Raw genomic sequence first — 15,055 nt, 5'->3', positions numbered from 1 at the left:
TCTTATTATGATGAATAAAAGAACTGGAGTTGAACATGATGTTATAATTGAAAATCTAAATTTTTATTGGCATTGAGAGGTGAAATTAAAATTATATATTTTTAATACAACATACATCTAGGTAGTAAAATTGCATTATAGGCCTTTCAACAGTATATGAGGTCTAGTCCTCATTCAAAATTTGATGAAAAATTAGAGCTCAGGAGGAGTTAAGTTTCTGAAGATCACACATCTAATAAGTAACAGAATGAGGATCTGAATCCAGGACCAATCCCAGAACAAACGCTTTTTCCCACTAACAGCCTGGCTTCATGCATTATTCATACAATGGATTAGTAGGTATTAAGGAACATAAGATAGGATTCCCTTATTTCTTGATCTAAATTCAAACTAAAACTAATGTGAAAAGCACAAAAGAGCTTACCACTGCATGAAAAATTCAGACTTTCTATCTGAAGGTAACTTTAATAAGAATTTATCAATAAATGAGAACTTCCCTCAAACATAAATCTTTTTATTAGTCTTTTATTGATAGTATCTTTCCTCCAATAACTCAAAACATATTTATTTTCAGCACTGAGACACCTATTTGGCTAATAAGTGTATTACCTGTCTTTGATTTTAGAATATGTCTATGGATCGTGTTCGAGGAACTCGTAGAGTAGGTCAGTGGGATGTGCCACAGGAACCTGTAGTGAAAAGTAGAGGGTTACAGAATAAATGAATGTTCATTCCAGTTTTCACTCTGTCAGACTCCACGGAGAGTAAAAAGCACCAAAGCACCCAGACCTCACTCCTATCAGTGGCCTTGTGAAATGTTCTGGCTATGGCTATTGTATCCTTAGGATACAAAAATTTCTTTCATGATGATTATGTAGGAGCAGTGATATATACCAAACTGAACTTTGCCACAAGTACCTGTTATTTGCTGTCCAAATCTCACACCATAACAAATTCTTTTTTTTGTGAAAGAAAAAATTACCAATCTTCTTATATTTCCAGAATTTCTATCAGCCTGATGTTGATTCAAATAACGAAACTGAATCTGTAGGGAATCCTTAAGAGGTAAAGAACTCACTTCAGTCTGATTTTTCACTTATCCTCTTCTTCAACAGAATCATTGCCCCAATGCTAAGTGGCTGCAAGTCTGTGACCACCAATACTTCAGCCAATGCAGGAAAGCTTAGCTCAGAGAACAGAAAAGCAGAGTGGATTCGAGGTCCAGGCCTACTACTTTCAATGGCCTTACCATAATAAATCACAGAAATTGACTATTTTCTAAACTAACTTTCTACAGCTTCTCGAGTTCATTTTCTTTCTTATCAAGACATCTTAGCCATAGTAATCCTACCCATGTAAAATCATGCACTTGATAACACCAATAGGTTATAAAATAGAAAGGGAATGCACAAATGGGAGGGAAAAAAATCTACCAAACTGCACTATGTCCATGTATGAATACTCCAGAGTGAATCCTGCTTAGATGTACTTATAATGCACTAATTAAAGTAATAATAATAATAAAAGGGAGATAGGTAGAGTTGAGCAAGTGGATTGGGGGAGAAAGGAAGGGAAGGAAAGGAAAGAGGGCAAGTACTGGGGAGTGAGATTGATCAACTTATGTGTATGTATGAATATGGCATAATGAATCCTAGTATTATATATAACTAAAATGCACCATTAAAAAATAAAAAATAATAAACACCATGTAAAATGTAAATTTGAAAAAGGGAAACAACATATACTAGCTCTATCTAGTAAAGTTTCAGAAGAAACAGTTTATGTGTTAACCTAGAGAGTACAGATATTTAACAAGCAAATCTGACATCTTTACCTAGAAAGGTAAAATGGGCCCATAAATATTGCCAAGAATTAATGGATTGGGACTCATGGACGGATTTTGGACATGGAGAAAGAATAGCACTACTTGAGTTTGGATAACCATGAATCAGAGGGCCATCATTTTATAAGAATCATTTAAATTTGTTCCAGATGGAGGGAAAATGCAAATCTCTCTCTCTCTCTCTCTCTCTCTCTCTCTCTCTCTCTCTCTCTCTCTCTGTGTGTGTGTGTGTGTGTGTGTGTATTTATTCTGGGTAATCCATAGTTTTCAACTCTCTCATGACATTTTGCAAAATGGTGACTCCTGCTTTTCTAGCATTGAATCAAACATAAATTTCCCAGATTGTACTACTAAATTATAAGTTGCCTAAGCTCTGAGTTTTAGACTTGAGAAGAACACACAGAAAAAGGGAAAGACGTGCACACAGAGAAACAGATGAGAATTGCTATGGATTATCAATATGTAAATGATACAACAAAAAAGAAAAAGAACACATATACTCTATGTGTTACAGACCTCCATTTGCTTTTCACTTTTAGAGAAATTATAGAATTATTCGACAGGTGCATTCTGAGCAAAAGAAAAAATAATCATAAGAGCCAGCACAGGTTAATATAGATTATTTCATTTTAAATTAACTTCATTTATCTTAAAGATAGGACTATAGATCAGAGAACTGTGGATGGTATTGTGTCACTTGATTTCAGTGATGCCTTTGACAAATTTTTGCAGGAAAGGCAAAGGTGAACAAGATGATAGTGTGGTTAATTGAATTTGCCTTCAGTATTACCAAGAATATCATGTTCTCAGACATTATATTTATAGATTATTGCTGAAAAATGAAAGTCAATAGAAGGCTTTACATCTAATTTATCACATAGGAATGTCATTCTCTAAAGATAAGAAGCATACCTGAGATAATTCTTCTTAGGTGTTGGCCAATCACTTCATTTGAGAGTGCCCAGAAATCAGTGTAACATAATAGATACATAACCAACCATTCTGCATCAGAACCAAGGCTCTGAAAGCAGCATGGAACTTCTAGGAATGGAGTTGTTGAACAAAGCCATCTGGGCCACCTGAAACTCTTTAAATCTGTTATCAAGGCTCCTTTAGGCCTGATTTCTATAAGGAAATTATATCCTGCAGAGCTACCAGAGGAGCTGGGAGAAAGTGAACAGAATAATGAGCAAACTGAGATGAGATAAACTAGATCCAAAAAGAAAATCAGCCACCTTTCCTGCAGGGCCCTCCATTCAGGGTCCTCTTTGAAAACTCCCTCCAGAAAGCGCTCCTGTTGTATGCTGAGTGAACACCCATCTTGTTTAACCACCACCAGGGGGATTCCTTTCTGGAGAGTCCATGTAGTCATCATCTCTTTGATCTTATTTTCCTCAAGAAAAGCAAGCTGAAATGACAAGAGACTTTGGTAACTCAAGAAGGAGGGGAGATTCCAAAAGGAGATCGGAAGCTTTCATCTCCTTGGATGTCAGAAGCAAGGTTCAGGGAGGGAGACCAGCATGAGTCCTCTGCTGGTCTCCCAGTGCAGGGCAATCTAAATCACTGGATTGGGGCAGGCCACCCGCTGCAGGTTTCCTGAGTGGGGGATACACAGGGGGAGTTTGCAGGGCTAACTAGAAAAGCCAGCAAGGAAGCGGTTGAGACTGGAGCGTCTCTCTTGTTCCCTTTTATAAAAATGAAAAACAAAAGTTCCCTCTCTGTTGTAATAACTGGAATCCAGGCAGAGAGGGTTAGAAGGGAAATGTCTGTCTTTAGGGAAGTTTCAAATATTCCAACAGAGATATACTGAATGGAGCATGGAACCTAACTTCTGTGCTTCTAATATGGATTTCTGATCACTGGGTGATGATGAAACTTTCCTTAGAAACATTGACTTACAGGATTACCATGACTCTTAAAAAGAAAAAAAAAAGAAAGAAAAGAAAAAAAGTTTGCCTTTTTTTCCACAATGCATTTTTCTCCCTCCTGCTGCCGTACTTCTATAGCATCCAAAGGTAACAACAACAAAAAAAGTCTCAAGATAACCAGACAGACACTATTTCCAAACCTAGAAACATACTTGATTTGGCATTTTTTTTTAGAGACTAAGGGATGCCAGTGCAGTAACAACCACTCAAAAGAATTTTGCGCTATTTTTAGCAAGCAGTGTAGCTGTGGGAAAGCTGCATTAAGACAACAGAAATATTGTAATAATAGCGTCAATGCCCTAAAAGGCCTGACCATTCCTCCTTCAGTCAGCTTTGTTTCCAGGAAAATTGTGGAGTCTCTCTTCCTCTCCAGTTATTTAAAGGTACAGATGGGCCATTTTTATGCCCTACTCATTCCAGGTCAGGTGATGCACCAGATCTTTCTTCTTCTCTTTATACTTACTGTGTCACTTTTCACCTGGGAGTCAGAATAACAAATTCCACCAGATGTAAAATCACCTTCTAAACAACTCTAGAACACAAGAAAAAACGCAGTCATTTAGGAACTGATTATTGGTGGCAATTGTGTATTAGACATGAGCAGATATCTATTATGATAGCTATGTGAACATATAATGCATCTAGACACCTTAATGAACATGAAAATGAAAAACAGGTATCTTTGTAGTGATCAAATGATAGAAATACACACAAGTTATTATTTTGTGGTTTTTTTTTTTTTGTGTGTGTGTGTGTGTGTAAAGTTTCCAAAAATGTTCAATGTGGTCAATAACCATTTTAAGAAAGGGCACACACAAAAAATAAATAAAAATGAAAATAAAATGAGATAATGCACATGAAAGTGTTTTTAAACTACACAATGCTATGCAAATATCTAGCAAATTTGTTACTGTCCCTAGGATGCAAATGCTTATAAAAATGAGAAGACTTCTTCACCTAACATGGTTAGATTCTTCTACCTATAGGCACAAATTCTCCCAGTTCAATTATTCTATAAAAATTGTTTTCTTTGCAGTAGAAATGTAAAAATATTTTAATAAATATTAGAATAATCTGAGCTGTGTTCTGCTTTGTCTTTTCTATGAGTCCCAAAGACAAAGAGATTATGAGTTATTTAATCAATTGTTAACTTTATTAATCACTATTCTATCAACAATATTCTACGTGCCGTAGCATTGAAAAAATAGGCATTATTCATGTTCTTAAGCAAATTATTATTGTTATTTCCAAATCCATATACACCAATAAAAGACAGCATCATTTTGTGGAACAGTTCATAAATGCATTCAACAAAGAGGTAAACTAGTGAGCACTGAAATAATCCACAGAAGGAGGCAGGCAATTCTCAGATGGATCTTAAAAGCTGCATAGAATTTAAATTATTGAAAAAAGGAAAGGGTATTTGAGGTTGCAAGGACACTAGAAACAAAGGCACAACAATGCAGGAATCGAGCAGGAGTTCATCTAATATGGGAAAATATTAGTTTTATGCAACAAAAAAATGCATATTGGAGAATAAAGTTGAATAGGTAGAATTCAAACTTAAAAGTTGGCCAAGAAAAGTAGGTGTTACATGTCAGGGATTGCAAAGCTATGAAATATTTTGAAAAAAAGGAGATAAAAGTGAAAAAAGGGAAACCAATGACAGCAAGGTCAAACAGTGAATCCATCTCAGGGTGACATCCTGGTCTAGTGTGTTGCCAGAGAAAATAGAAAGGAGCTGCCTTCTAGAGAAACTGACCTGGCAAGTAGGATAAATGTTGTTGACTGACAACACAGCTACTTATAAACTTTTGTGATTATCCTACAACTTTTTAGACTTAACAGTCTACTGTAATTCAACATAGGACTTACATTTGACAGACTGCCCCACAAGTCATCATTCTTAGCATTTCTATAGCTGAACTTCTTTAAGTAGTGAATTATGCCTTCCTGGAATTTCTCCTCACCCAGGAAATCCTTGAGCATATTCAAAATGCAAGCTCCCTTTAAAAAGAAAAAAAAGCAGAAAGAAAACAGATAAAGGAAAAGGTAGTATGATATGCTTTTTAAAATAAGCTTAAATTTTATGGAACATGTGATGTCCAAAAAATTAATAGAAAATAAAAAAATGAAACAGGTAGCAGTAGACAAGTACTAATGGCTTAAACTGTTGACTTTACAGTTACTCTATTTCTTCTGAAAGAAGAACTTCTACCTGCACACAACATTTTCTACCTTGTTATAAGAAACTGCATCAAACATTTCCTGTATCTGAGTAGGAGTTTCTGCTGGTTTGGAGATGGGACGAGATGAATTCAATGAATCTCTTGTGATTACTGCATAACACACATCGAAAAAGTAGTCATCCTAAATAGGAGAGAAAACTTTTAGGTTTTAGTTGGCACTCTAAGGACAATATAAAAACACATTTAGTTTAGTAAGATGTTGTTAGAGATAAAAATTTGATCAATATTTCTTCTAAGATGCTTCTTTCTCTTTATTTATATTCCCCTTTTGCCAATTCTCTACTTTAAAATGATACAAATCCAACATTCCCTCAGACATTGCCTGAATGTTTACCATCTACCAAGCCCTTGAGTACAGAAATAAAAATAATTGTTTCTATTTAGTGAATATTTCCTGTGTACTAGGACCATCATCTGCAATCCTTTCAAAATCCCGCGAGGTAGAGGCATTATATGCATTTTACTAGTGAGAATGTGTTAAGTGTCGAGATTAATGTACTGAATCAGTGTGTAGGAAATAACAAGAAGACCCTGACTTTGAATCCACATGTACTGGGCTAAATGTCGACCCCCAAAGAGCTGATTAAACATTACTGGGGCTAGAGGTGTGGCTCACTGGTAGCATGCTCGTCTGGCATGTGTGAGGCACTGGGTTCGATCCTCAGCACCACATAAAAATAAATTAATTAAATAAAGGTATCGTGTCCATCTACAACTAAAAACATATTTAAACAAACAAACAAACAAAAAGACATTACTAACCACCTCAAGATGTGGATTTGGAAAATGATCAGGCCTCTACATTTATTTAAAATAAAGGATAAGCTTGCTGCATACTGTGGTGCCCACCTGTAATCCTAGCAACTCAGGAGGATCACAAGTTTAAGGCCATCCTTGGCAATTTAGTGAGACTCTGTCTCAAAATAAAAATTGGAAAGATTTGGGGGTGCAGCTCAGTAGTTAAAACAACAAAACAACAACAACAATAAAGCCACAGGTTTGTTCCCCTGCACTAAAAAATACTTAAATTAATAAAATTTTAAAAAGTAAGAGACCAGTCATTTTCTTCAAAGGACTTGAATAAAGTTCTTTGCACACATTGGGGAAGCCAGCAGGCCCTTTGGAAATGCTACAGGAATGTGATCCAATTGTGTCCAATTCAGGTGATGTGCTAAGAACTCTGCATAGTACACAGTAGCCATGGCAGTGCTGTTCAAGTATACTGACAGTGATATTTTCCCATATATGTTTGCATTAGCTTGCTGTATGTTTATGCTAGCTTGCTTTCTCTGTATGCTCCATTTGGGGGGAGATTTTTATGCTAATTGTTTTCTAAAATATTCAATGTTTCATCCAGATCTGTGAACTGTTTTATGTATCAAAAACCCTGTGATTATAAAATACATTGCTAGGTAGTTTTTAATATTCACTCAAAACTTTAGTACTAAGTCAATGAATCTTTAGGGCATATGGCATGACACACAAAATTATGAACTTACAAATTGCAGTTCTGGATATGTAGCATTGACAGAGATAAGTTCCATGTAATTTGCAAAACCCTCATTAAGCCAGATATCATTCCACCATTCCATTGTAACCAGGTTGCCAAACCACTAGGAAGTAAAAACTCAATGTTACTAGAATTCAAATAATATCGAAAAAAAATTTAACTGTAGCAAAATATACCATAGCTGCTAACTTTTCAAAATTATTGCTAATTAAGGCCTCTCCCTCATCTTTGCTGCCCTTTTCTCTCTGCACGATTTCCTTCTACTGATTTTTCTGACTTTTTGTTCTTACCACCATGTTTTTGCTTGTTTCCTCTTTCTTGATTTTGTATCCTCCTTGACCCTAATGTTCTTGCTTCTGTTCTATCCACTGAACATTTCTTAGCTCAGATTTAATATTGAGGAAGAAAAGGAAATTTTTTTCTTTCTTTTTTTTTTTTTTTTTTTAGGGGTAGTTTTTCTTTCTCGAACAATAAGAATAATCTCTTGTCCGATTTAAGATAACGGCCACGGGAGAAAAATGAGCCAAAATGTCCTTGGTGAGGTCATCCTTTTATATTAAGGAGTAGGTACTTAAGAAAATCATAAGAATTCATTTAGAACTCTCAGATTATTATAAAAAAATACTGATGATCAAATTTAGTCATTAACTTCTGACCCTGACATCTAAGGATTAATTTGGCCACCCAAAAGAATTAAATTCTAAGATTTAAGATGCACATTTAAATAAAAGTGAATGATAAAAATAATCTAAATAGAGATTTATCTTTGACCAAGATTTCATCTGTATCATGAATTTTAAATATTTGTCTTTCACATTTTATTATGTTTTTTATGTATTTAGCCTATATGCCCAATACTGTGCTTCTCATATATGCTTTTTAGGGTTGAAATCTCCAGATAAACCAGAAGCTTAACCATTAAGATTCTAAGACTTAGAAATGCCTTGTTACAGTTATGATACAGAAAACTCTAGGTCTTTAGCCTCTTGAAATCTTCAGCTCTACTCCTTTTGTGACAACTCTCAGATCATTTTGCAAGTGGACATAAATCTTTCTAAGGTCATTTGTGGGAAGGGACAGAAAGTTTCCCTCAATTAATTGTTGAATATGGAAAGCACAGATTGAACTGAATCTGATAACTTCACCAGCGAAAGTAGTTTATCCATTCATTCAACAAATACCTACTGAGAATCTACTGTATCTCAGGCACCATGCCATATATCAGAAATACAAAAATATATATAATGTAGCCACTGCCTTAATATAAATAATGGAGGTCAACCAGTAGACAAATAAATGCAACAAAGTGTTATTGGTGCTAAGATCCATTGATGTCTTTGCTAGGGGCAGAAAAGATTCCAGGAAAAAATAACCAGTTCTTTGAGGAGAACATGTAGGGCACTTAGAAAATGACTTATTTCCTGAGATTTTCAAGTAGTCCTTAGGTATGCTGGTGTATCAAATTGCAGGAGCAAAGGTGTAAGGGGGTGTTCAGGAAATAACAAGTAGTATAGGATGGCTAAAGCTTCAGGGGTAGATAAAAAATGAAGCTGGAGAGCTGGAAGGAGGCTGGTTCATGGAGGCCTTACATGCCATGCTAGGAACCCAACTGGCTTTGGAGAATCCTTTGCCATGGTTATACGCAAGGATGACATGATGACATGGACATCATTGGACAGACAAAATAATCAAGGCAAAAATTCAAATGCTGTCTGCTGCTTCAGCCCTAGACTCTGTACTTCTGTGAAAAAGAAGCTGTTAAACGAAGGCCCAGAGGGAGGGAGCATCAAGCCTCAAAGGTAGAGCTCGCAGACTATTTCCCCACAAACAATGAACAAAATTAGAACTCTCTAGACCCAGTTAAGTGCTTTAGAGCTCTCAGTGACTTATGATTGAAGCACCTAAAATAGTCATTGGGGAGATTCTGAACCAGAGGAAGCAGCATACATGTTCTCAAAGTACAGTGCTGAAAGCATGGATCCCTGTGTAATGGCGACTGAGTACTTAATTCAAAGCTACTCAACACATTGTTATTATGTTGGTGATCAAGGATGAAGTTAAAAATTTTTAGAGAAGAGATTTTACCAACTTCTACAATAAAATGATATCTGCCCATGTGGTCAATGTGAACTTCCAATGTTATTAATAATTTACTGTATTAGAGTGTTTAGAAATAAAATAGAGTGGAAAATAAAATAGAGTGGAAAATAAAATAGAGTGGAAATGATCTCTGATAACTATAGACTAGTTTTACAGTTCCATACTGGTTGTAATACTTATTTTTCAGAGGTAGTATTAATGGTTATTGTCTTCATTAGTGACACATTGAGTGCTTAACAATATGATGGGCGAAGACACCTTCTTTATCTATGATATTTACAACAATCTTATGAAGCAGGAACTAACTTTATTTCATACATTAGCTCATGAGTAATTTACTTGAGCTACTTCATTATGGCTATACAACCACAGGATCTAACCGAAGGGAGATTGATTTGGCCCTACATTGCAATGCCAGGAAACCATAAGAAATATTTTGAAAGAAGTTTTTATAAGGTTACTAATTCTGTGCTCTGTGTGTCTGCATGATTCTCATCCCTTTCCCCAAAGGACATTTAAGGGCTTTTCCTTGAAGAGTTTTAAAAGATAAATTTAGTGGTCACTCTTGTGATAAAACTCTAGTATAAGCCCTACAGTCAAAGGCTGAGTCCTCTGCTATTTGACACATTGTGTTGTACCTGATAACCACTGAGTTCCCCTCTATAAGGAAAATGCTGATTTTATGTTGTTTCAGGAATATTGGTCGTGGTCTGTATGATGCTCTTTATAGTATGACACAAGAAAATATCATGAGTGTGACCTACCTGGTGTGCTAGCTCATGGGCTATGACTTTTGTGATCCACATTTTATCAGAAACAGAAGAGGTTCTGGGATCAAAGAGCAATGATGTCTCTCTGTATGTAATAAGGCCCCAATTTTCCATGGCTCCAGGCCCAAAGTCAGGAATAGCAACTAAATCTAGGACAGAATAATAACAATAGTTGATCATTATGGCTTCCTCACTGAAGTAGAATTTTCTCCCTGCCCATACACACCATGATCTTTCAGTGAGTATACACAATTTTCTGAAAATATATATAAAAGAATCTTAACATTGATTTGGTGTCTTGTAGTTGCATTGAAAACAATCAGTATCCATTAGCAAGTAGAATAAACTCTCCCCATACATTTTTGTGGCTAAAGTAACTTACTGACCCTTGACCATTTTTTTCCCTGAAAGTGCCAAACTCTGAAAAAAATTTAGGTGCATTACTGCCAAGAAAATAATTTATTTTAAAAATGCCCATAGTTTGTTTTATATTAGCAGTATTTAAAATCTTTAAAAATAAAAGGCATCAGCCGGGTGCAATGACACACTCCTATAATCCCAATAGCTTGGGAAGTTGTGGCAGGAGGATCACGAGTTCAAAGCCAGCCTCAGTATAGCAAGACCTTAAGCAACTCAGGGAGACCCTGTCTCTAAATAAAATATTTTTAAAAAAGGACTGGGGGGCTGGGAATGTGGCTCAAGTGGTAGCGAGCTCGCCTGGCATGCGTGCGGCCCGGGTTCGACCATCAGCACCACATACAAACAAAGATGTTGTGTCCACCGAAAAACTAAAAAATAAATAAGGGGGTTGGGGACATAGCTCAGTGGTAGAGTGCTTGCTTCACACACGCAAAGCCCTGAGTTCAGTTCCCAGCATCGCAAAAAAAAAAAAAACAAAAAAAAAAAAAAAAAAAGGACTGGGGATGTGGTTCAGTGGTTAAGCACCTCTAGATTCAATTCCCAGTGCCAAAAATAAATAAATAAGTAGTATGAAATAATTTCTAGTCATGTTTGAGATCCACCAAAAATGAACTCATTTCTTAAAAAAGAACTTTCAATCCTCCTGCCTCAGCCTCCCAAGTCACTGGGATTGTGGGCATGCATTACTACACCTGGTTATTTAACAGTTTTAATGTACTTTGCACATTATAAAAATGTTTGTTTGTTTATTTATTTTTGGTACTGGGAATTGCTCAGTGTGCTTTAACAGTGAGCTATATCCCTAGTAAAGTACTGAACTCTATCCCTAGTTTTTTTTTTTGAATTTATTTTTTAACTTTGAAGCTGGGTCTTACTAAGTTATTTAGGCTGGCCTTGAACTTACAGTCTTCCTGCCTCAGCCTTTTGAGCTGCTGTGATTATTGCCATGTGTCTGGCTGCAACTTTTATTTTTTAAGATAGGAAATTAAATCCAAGGTAGACTATGAGTATCATCACACCCAAATTAAATTTTCTGTTCTTCCCAATTTTAAAAATTTGTGCCATAGTCTTATCTTTTAATTTCAATGACCAGTATGGATAATATTTGGAAGGGCAGTTTTTAGCTCTTTGGTTACATAAACCTTTGACAGCTTTTAGAAAAGAGAGCTGATCTTATACAAATATAGTATAGATAACGCTCCAGAAAAATCATGCAATTCTAATATGTAATGAATATTTTAATATTAAACCTGATGAAGTAATAGAAAAATGATCCACTCTACTTGGGGTTCTCATAAGTACTATATTTTCTCTTTTCTTCTATTTTTTTTTATTTCTTGGAGGTTTTCTTTCTTTCTTTTTCCTCTAATATTTTGGGGCATTAAAATTATACCTAATAGTAGGATTTGTTTTTACCTATTTGTACATACACATAACATAATTTGATCAATTTAATTCCCCAGTATTATACTTTCTATGTTCAAGGAACATCTCTGGAAAACACATTTTTCCTTTCTGGGCTAACTGAATCTCTTCAATGTTCATATAAACAGGGATGAAATCAAAGCAAGTTCTATGAGCAAATATAAAGGCAATGATGTAGAATATGAACATACCCAATTTGGGGAGTGGATAGTTGATATCAAAGTACTTTTCATAAAAATCAAGTAGCTTCAGTGATGCTTGCAAAGCATAATGCATTTGATTCCATTTGTCTGGGGATGCATAGATGGACACCTGGGAAATGCGGATCAGAAATGGTCTTTTAGTGACAGCTCTTGGTTACAACTCCATTTCTGACAACTCTTATCCACAGAAAGACAGACTGAATTTTTCAAGAAAGTATTAAGATACCTTTAGCATGGTGTCAATAAGATATAAGGGGTTCTATGAAGTATTGAGACAAAAGCCAGTTTTGAAAATTATAAATAACCTCTATTTTCTGTTACAATCAACTCCCTGAGTGTTGATTTGTAAATTACTAGCTATATTAACCCATTATGAGAACCCACTTGAGTATATCATATCAGTGATGATATACTCTGGCACTTGAAACCAATATTCCAAAATTATGGTCATAAGTAAAACATAGATCCTATTGCTATGTGGAAAAACCTTTAAGAATTTATAGATTCCACCCCATCCCCTTTCTAGCTTGTTTTAAGCTAAGAAATGTTCAAGTATATTCAATAATTCCCCCAAAGTAACTAGCAGTTAAATAGAAAAAAACAAAATTAGATTCCAATTTTCTTAGCTTCCAAGTATAGGGCTAAAGGGCTATTTTCATTTTATGATCTATTTTCATGCTCTGAATTAACTGAAGTCCCTCAGAACTTTCATGCAGGGGATATGCAAATAGTTACCAATTTTTTTAATGGTTTACCAGGCACTCTACTAAATGCTTACAAGTAAATTCTAACTTAACAATCATACACACACCTCCTGTGAAGTACATGCTATTATCTTTATTTTACAGATGAAACAAGGGAAACAAAATACATGGAGGTTAAATGCCATGTTACAAATCACACAGGTAGAAAGTTATAGATCTTGGCTGTGAATCCAAGAAAGCTGATAGAAACATGTCCCTCTAAAGTGAAGTGCCACCTGACTGCCCGCCCCCCAACACCCACATCTATGCACATATGTATCTATGTTCAGAGATGCTTTGATATGTATGCAGACACATAACTCATAATACATATCTACATAAGCATATGTGTATATAAGCTATAATAGCAATTTTAGAACCATTTTTCATAAGTATTATTTTATGGTTCTTTGAAGATGTTTTCACATCTATAATTTGGTTCCTCATGGCAGGAAGTTCTTTTTTATTTCTATAGTGTCTCCACTGATGTTAGTAAAAATGTAACTGCAAGATAATTATTGGGCATTCTGGTAAATTTTCGCAAGTAATTAAGACTCTAAAAATAATGAAGATCTTCTTTTATTGAGGTAAAAAAGTCATAGAAAACAAGTAGGAACAATAGGAATGCCCTAAAACAAGATGTTGATTTTTAAAATCTTCATGCAATTATTAATATCATATTTTAGAAAAATATTTAATGGCATTTAATTTTTATGTTATATTTTGGTAAAAATTATATAAAAGACACCCATGATGTATTATTTTACAAAAGTGTATATATATATATATATTTAAAAAAATACATACATAAATATATACAGTATGTAGTGTTACTATGTCCACAAAATATGCTTATGTACATACAGAAAATATTTGGAAAGATTAAATTATGATTATGAGTAGCTGTGTCTTGGTGATAGGATAAAGGAACATTTTTAAATTAATTTTTAACCTATTCTACTATGTAAAATAAGAAAAAATACTTTAATGATAAGGGGGAAAGCCTAAGAAAATAATTAAAAGCTCATTGCTTTCAGGATACTATTCTGAACTGGGTATGAAATTAGAAGTTAATCTTACCTTGACCCCTGATGAAGTTGTACCACTCACCGAGTTGAAATCACAAACTATATAGGCTACAAGGTAGGTACTCATTTTCACAGTAGTTGCAAAGTGGTCTTCTAAGAGGCCTCCTTGAAGTTCAATTGTTTTAACCTACAGCAAAGGAAAGGAATAAATATTTGAGAACTGGGTATTTCATGACCACGACTGGCTTATGGCAGGAGAGTTAGAGGGAAGCCTGACACTCTGAAGGATCCTCGATGCCTTTCTAGATCAATGAACTCTTTTTACTTTCTGAGGTCTCTCGTAGCTCTATTTCTTTTATCCTCTTGACAACACAATGCAGTGCTTTGGGGATCACAAAATGATGTCCCTTACATTTGTGTGTGTGTGTGTGTGTGTATATATATATATATATATATATATATATATATATATATATATATATAATCTTAGATGCTTCTACATTCTTAAAATGGAATAACCTCCAGCATTGGCATCGATTCAAGTTCTGGGGTTCTAAGCACAAATGCCAGAGAATGACCCCTTTCCCTTTGTTGCATAATAAATAAACCTTTGCAGTGCAAGGAAATGGGAGGCAAAACTGTGCTAGATACTTTACATTATCTTTTAATCCTCTTATGTGGGTGTGAGGTAGGTGTTATTTCACAGGTGAGGAAGCAGAAGGCTCAGAAATGTTAACTGAATTGCCGAGATCACACGACTAGTTTCACAGCAAGACCAAAATATGGATGTGACCCTGTGATTCCAAAGATGCTGCTCATTCTTTCTTTTTCTGCAT

At 35.1% G+C, this 15,055-nt stretch overlaps 1 protein-coding gene across 1 annotated transcript in view; it reads right to left on the bottom strand.

Annotated features, from left to right (window-relative positions):
- The window catches only part of Erap2 (endoplasmic reticulum aminopeptidase 2), a 38,264-nt gene that overhangs the window by 14,029 nt on the left and 9,180 nt on the right, over positions 1 to 15,055 (bottom strand). The window contains exons 4-12 of the mRNA XM_046428834.2: positions 14,272 to 14,406; positions 12,437 to 12,557; positions 10,395 to 10,549; positions 7,520 to 7,633; positions 6,010 to 6,141; positions 5,647 to 5,778; positions 4,235 to 4,303; positions 3,079 to 3,251; positions 610 to 689 (exon numbers count right to left, since the gene is read on the bottom strand). Coding sequence (XP_046284790.1) covers positions 610 to 689; positions 3,079 to 3,251; positions 4,235 to 4,303; positions 5,647 to 5,778; positions 6,010 to 6,141; positions 7,520 to 7,633; positions 10,395 to 10,549; positions 12,437 to 12,557; positions 14,272 to 14,406 — 1,111 coding nt within the window. The remainder of the gene's footprint in view (positions 1 to 609; positions 690 to 3,078; positions 3,252 to 4,234; positions 4,304 to 5,646; positions 5,779 to 6,009; positions 6,142 to 7,519; positions 7,634 to 10,394; positions 10,550 to 12,436; positions 12,558 to 14,271; positions 14,407 to 15,055) is intronic.

Source organism: Marmota monax, unplaced genomic scaffold (genome assembly GCF_021218885.2).
Source record: "Marmota monax isolate L192 unplaced genomic scaffold, Marmota_monax_Labrador192_F-V1.1 WCK01_AAM20220418_F8-fsc00018, whole genome shotgun sequence".
NCBI classification, from domain to species: domain Eukaryota; kingdom Metazoa; phylum Chordata; class Mammalia; order Rodentia; family Sciuridae; genus Marmota; species Marmota monax.
The sequence above is the reverse complement of the archived record's forward strand: the minus strand, read 5'-3'. Positions and strand labels throughout refer to the sequence as shown.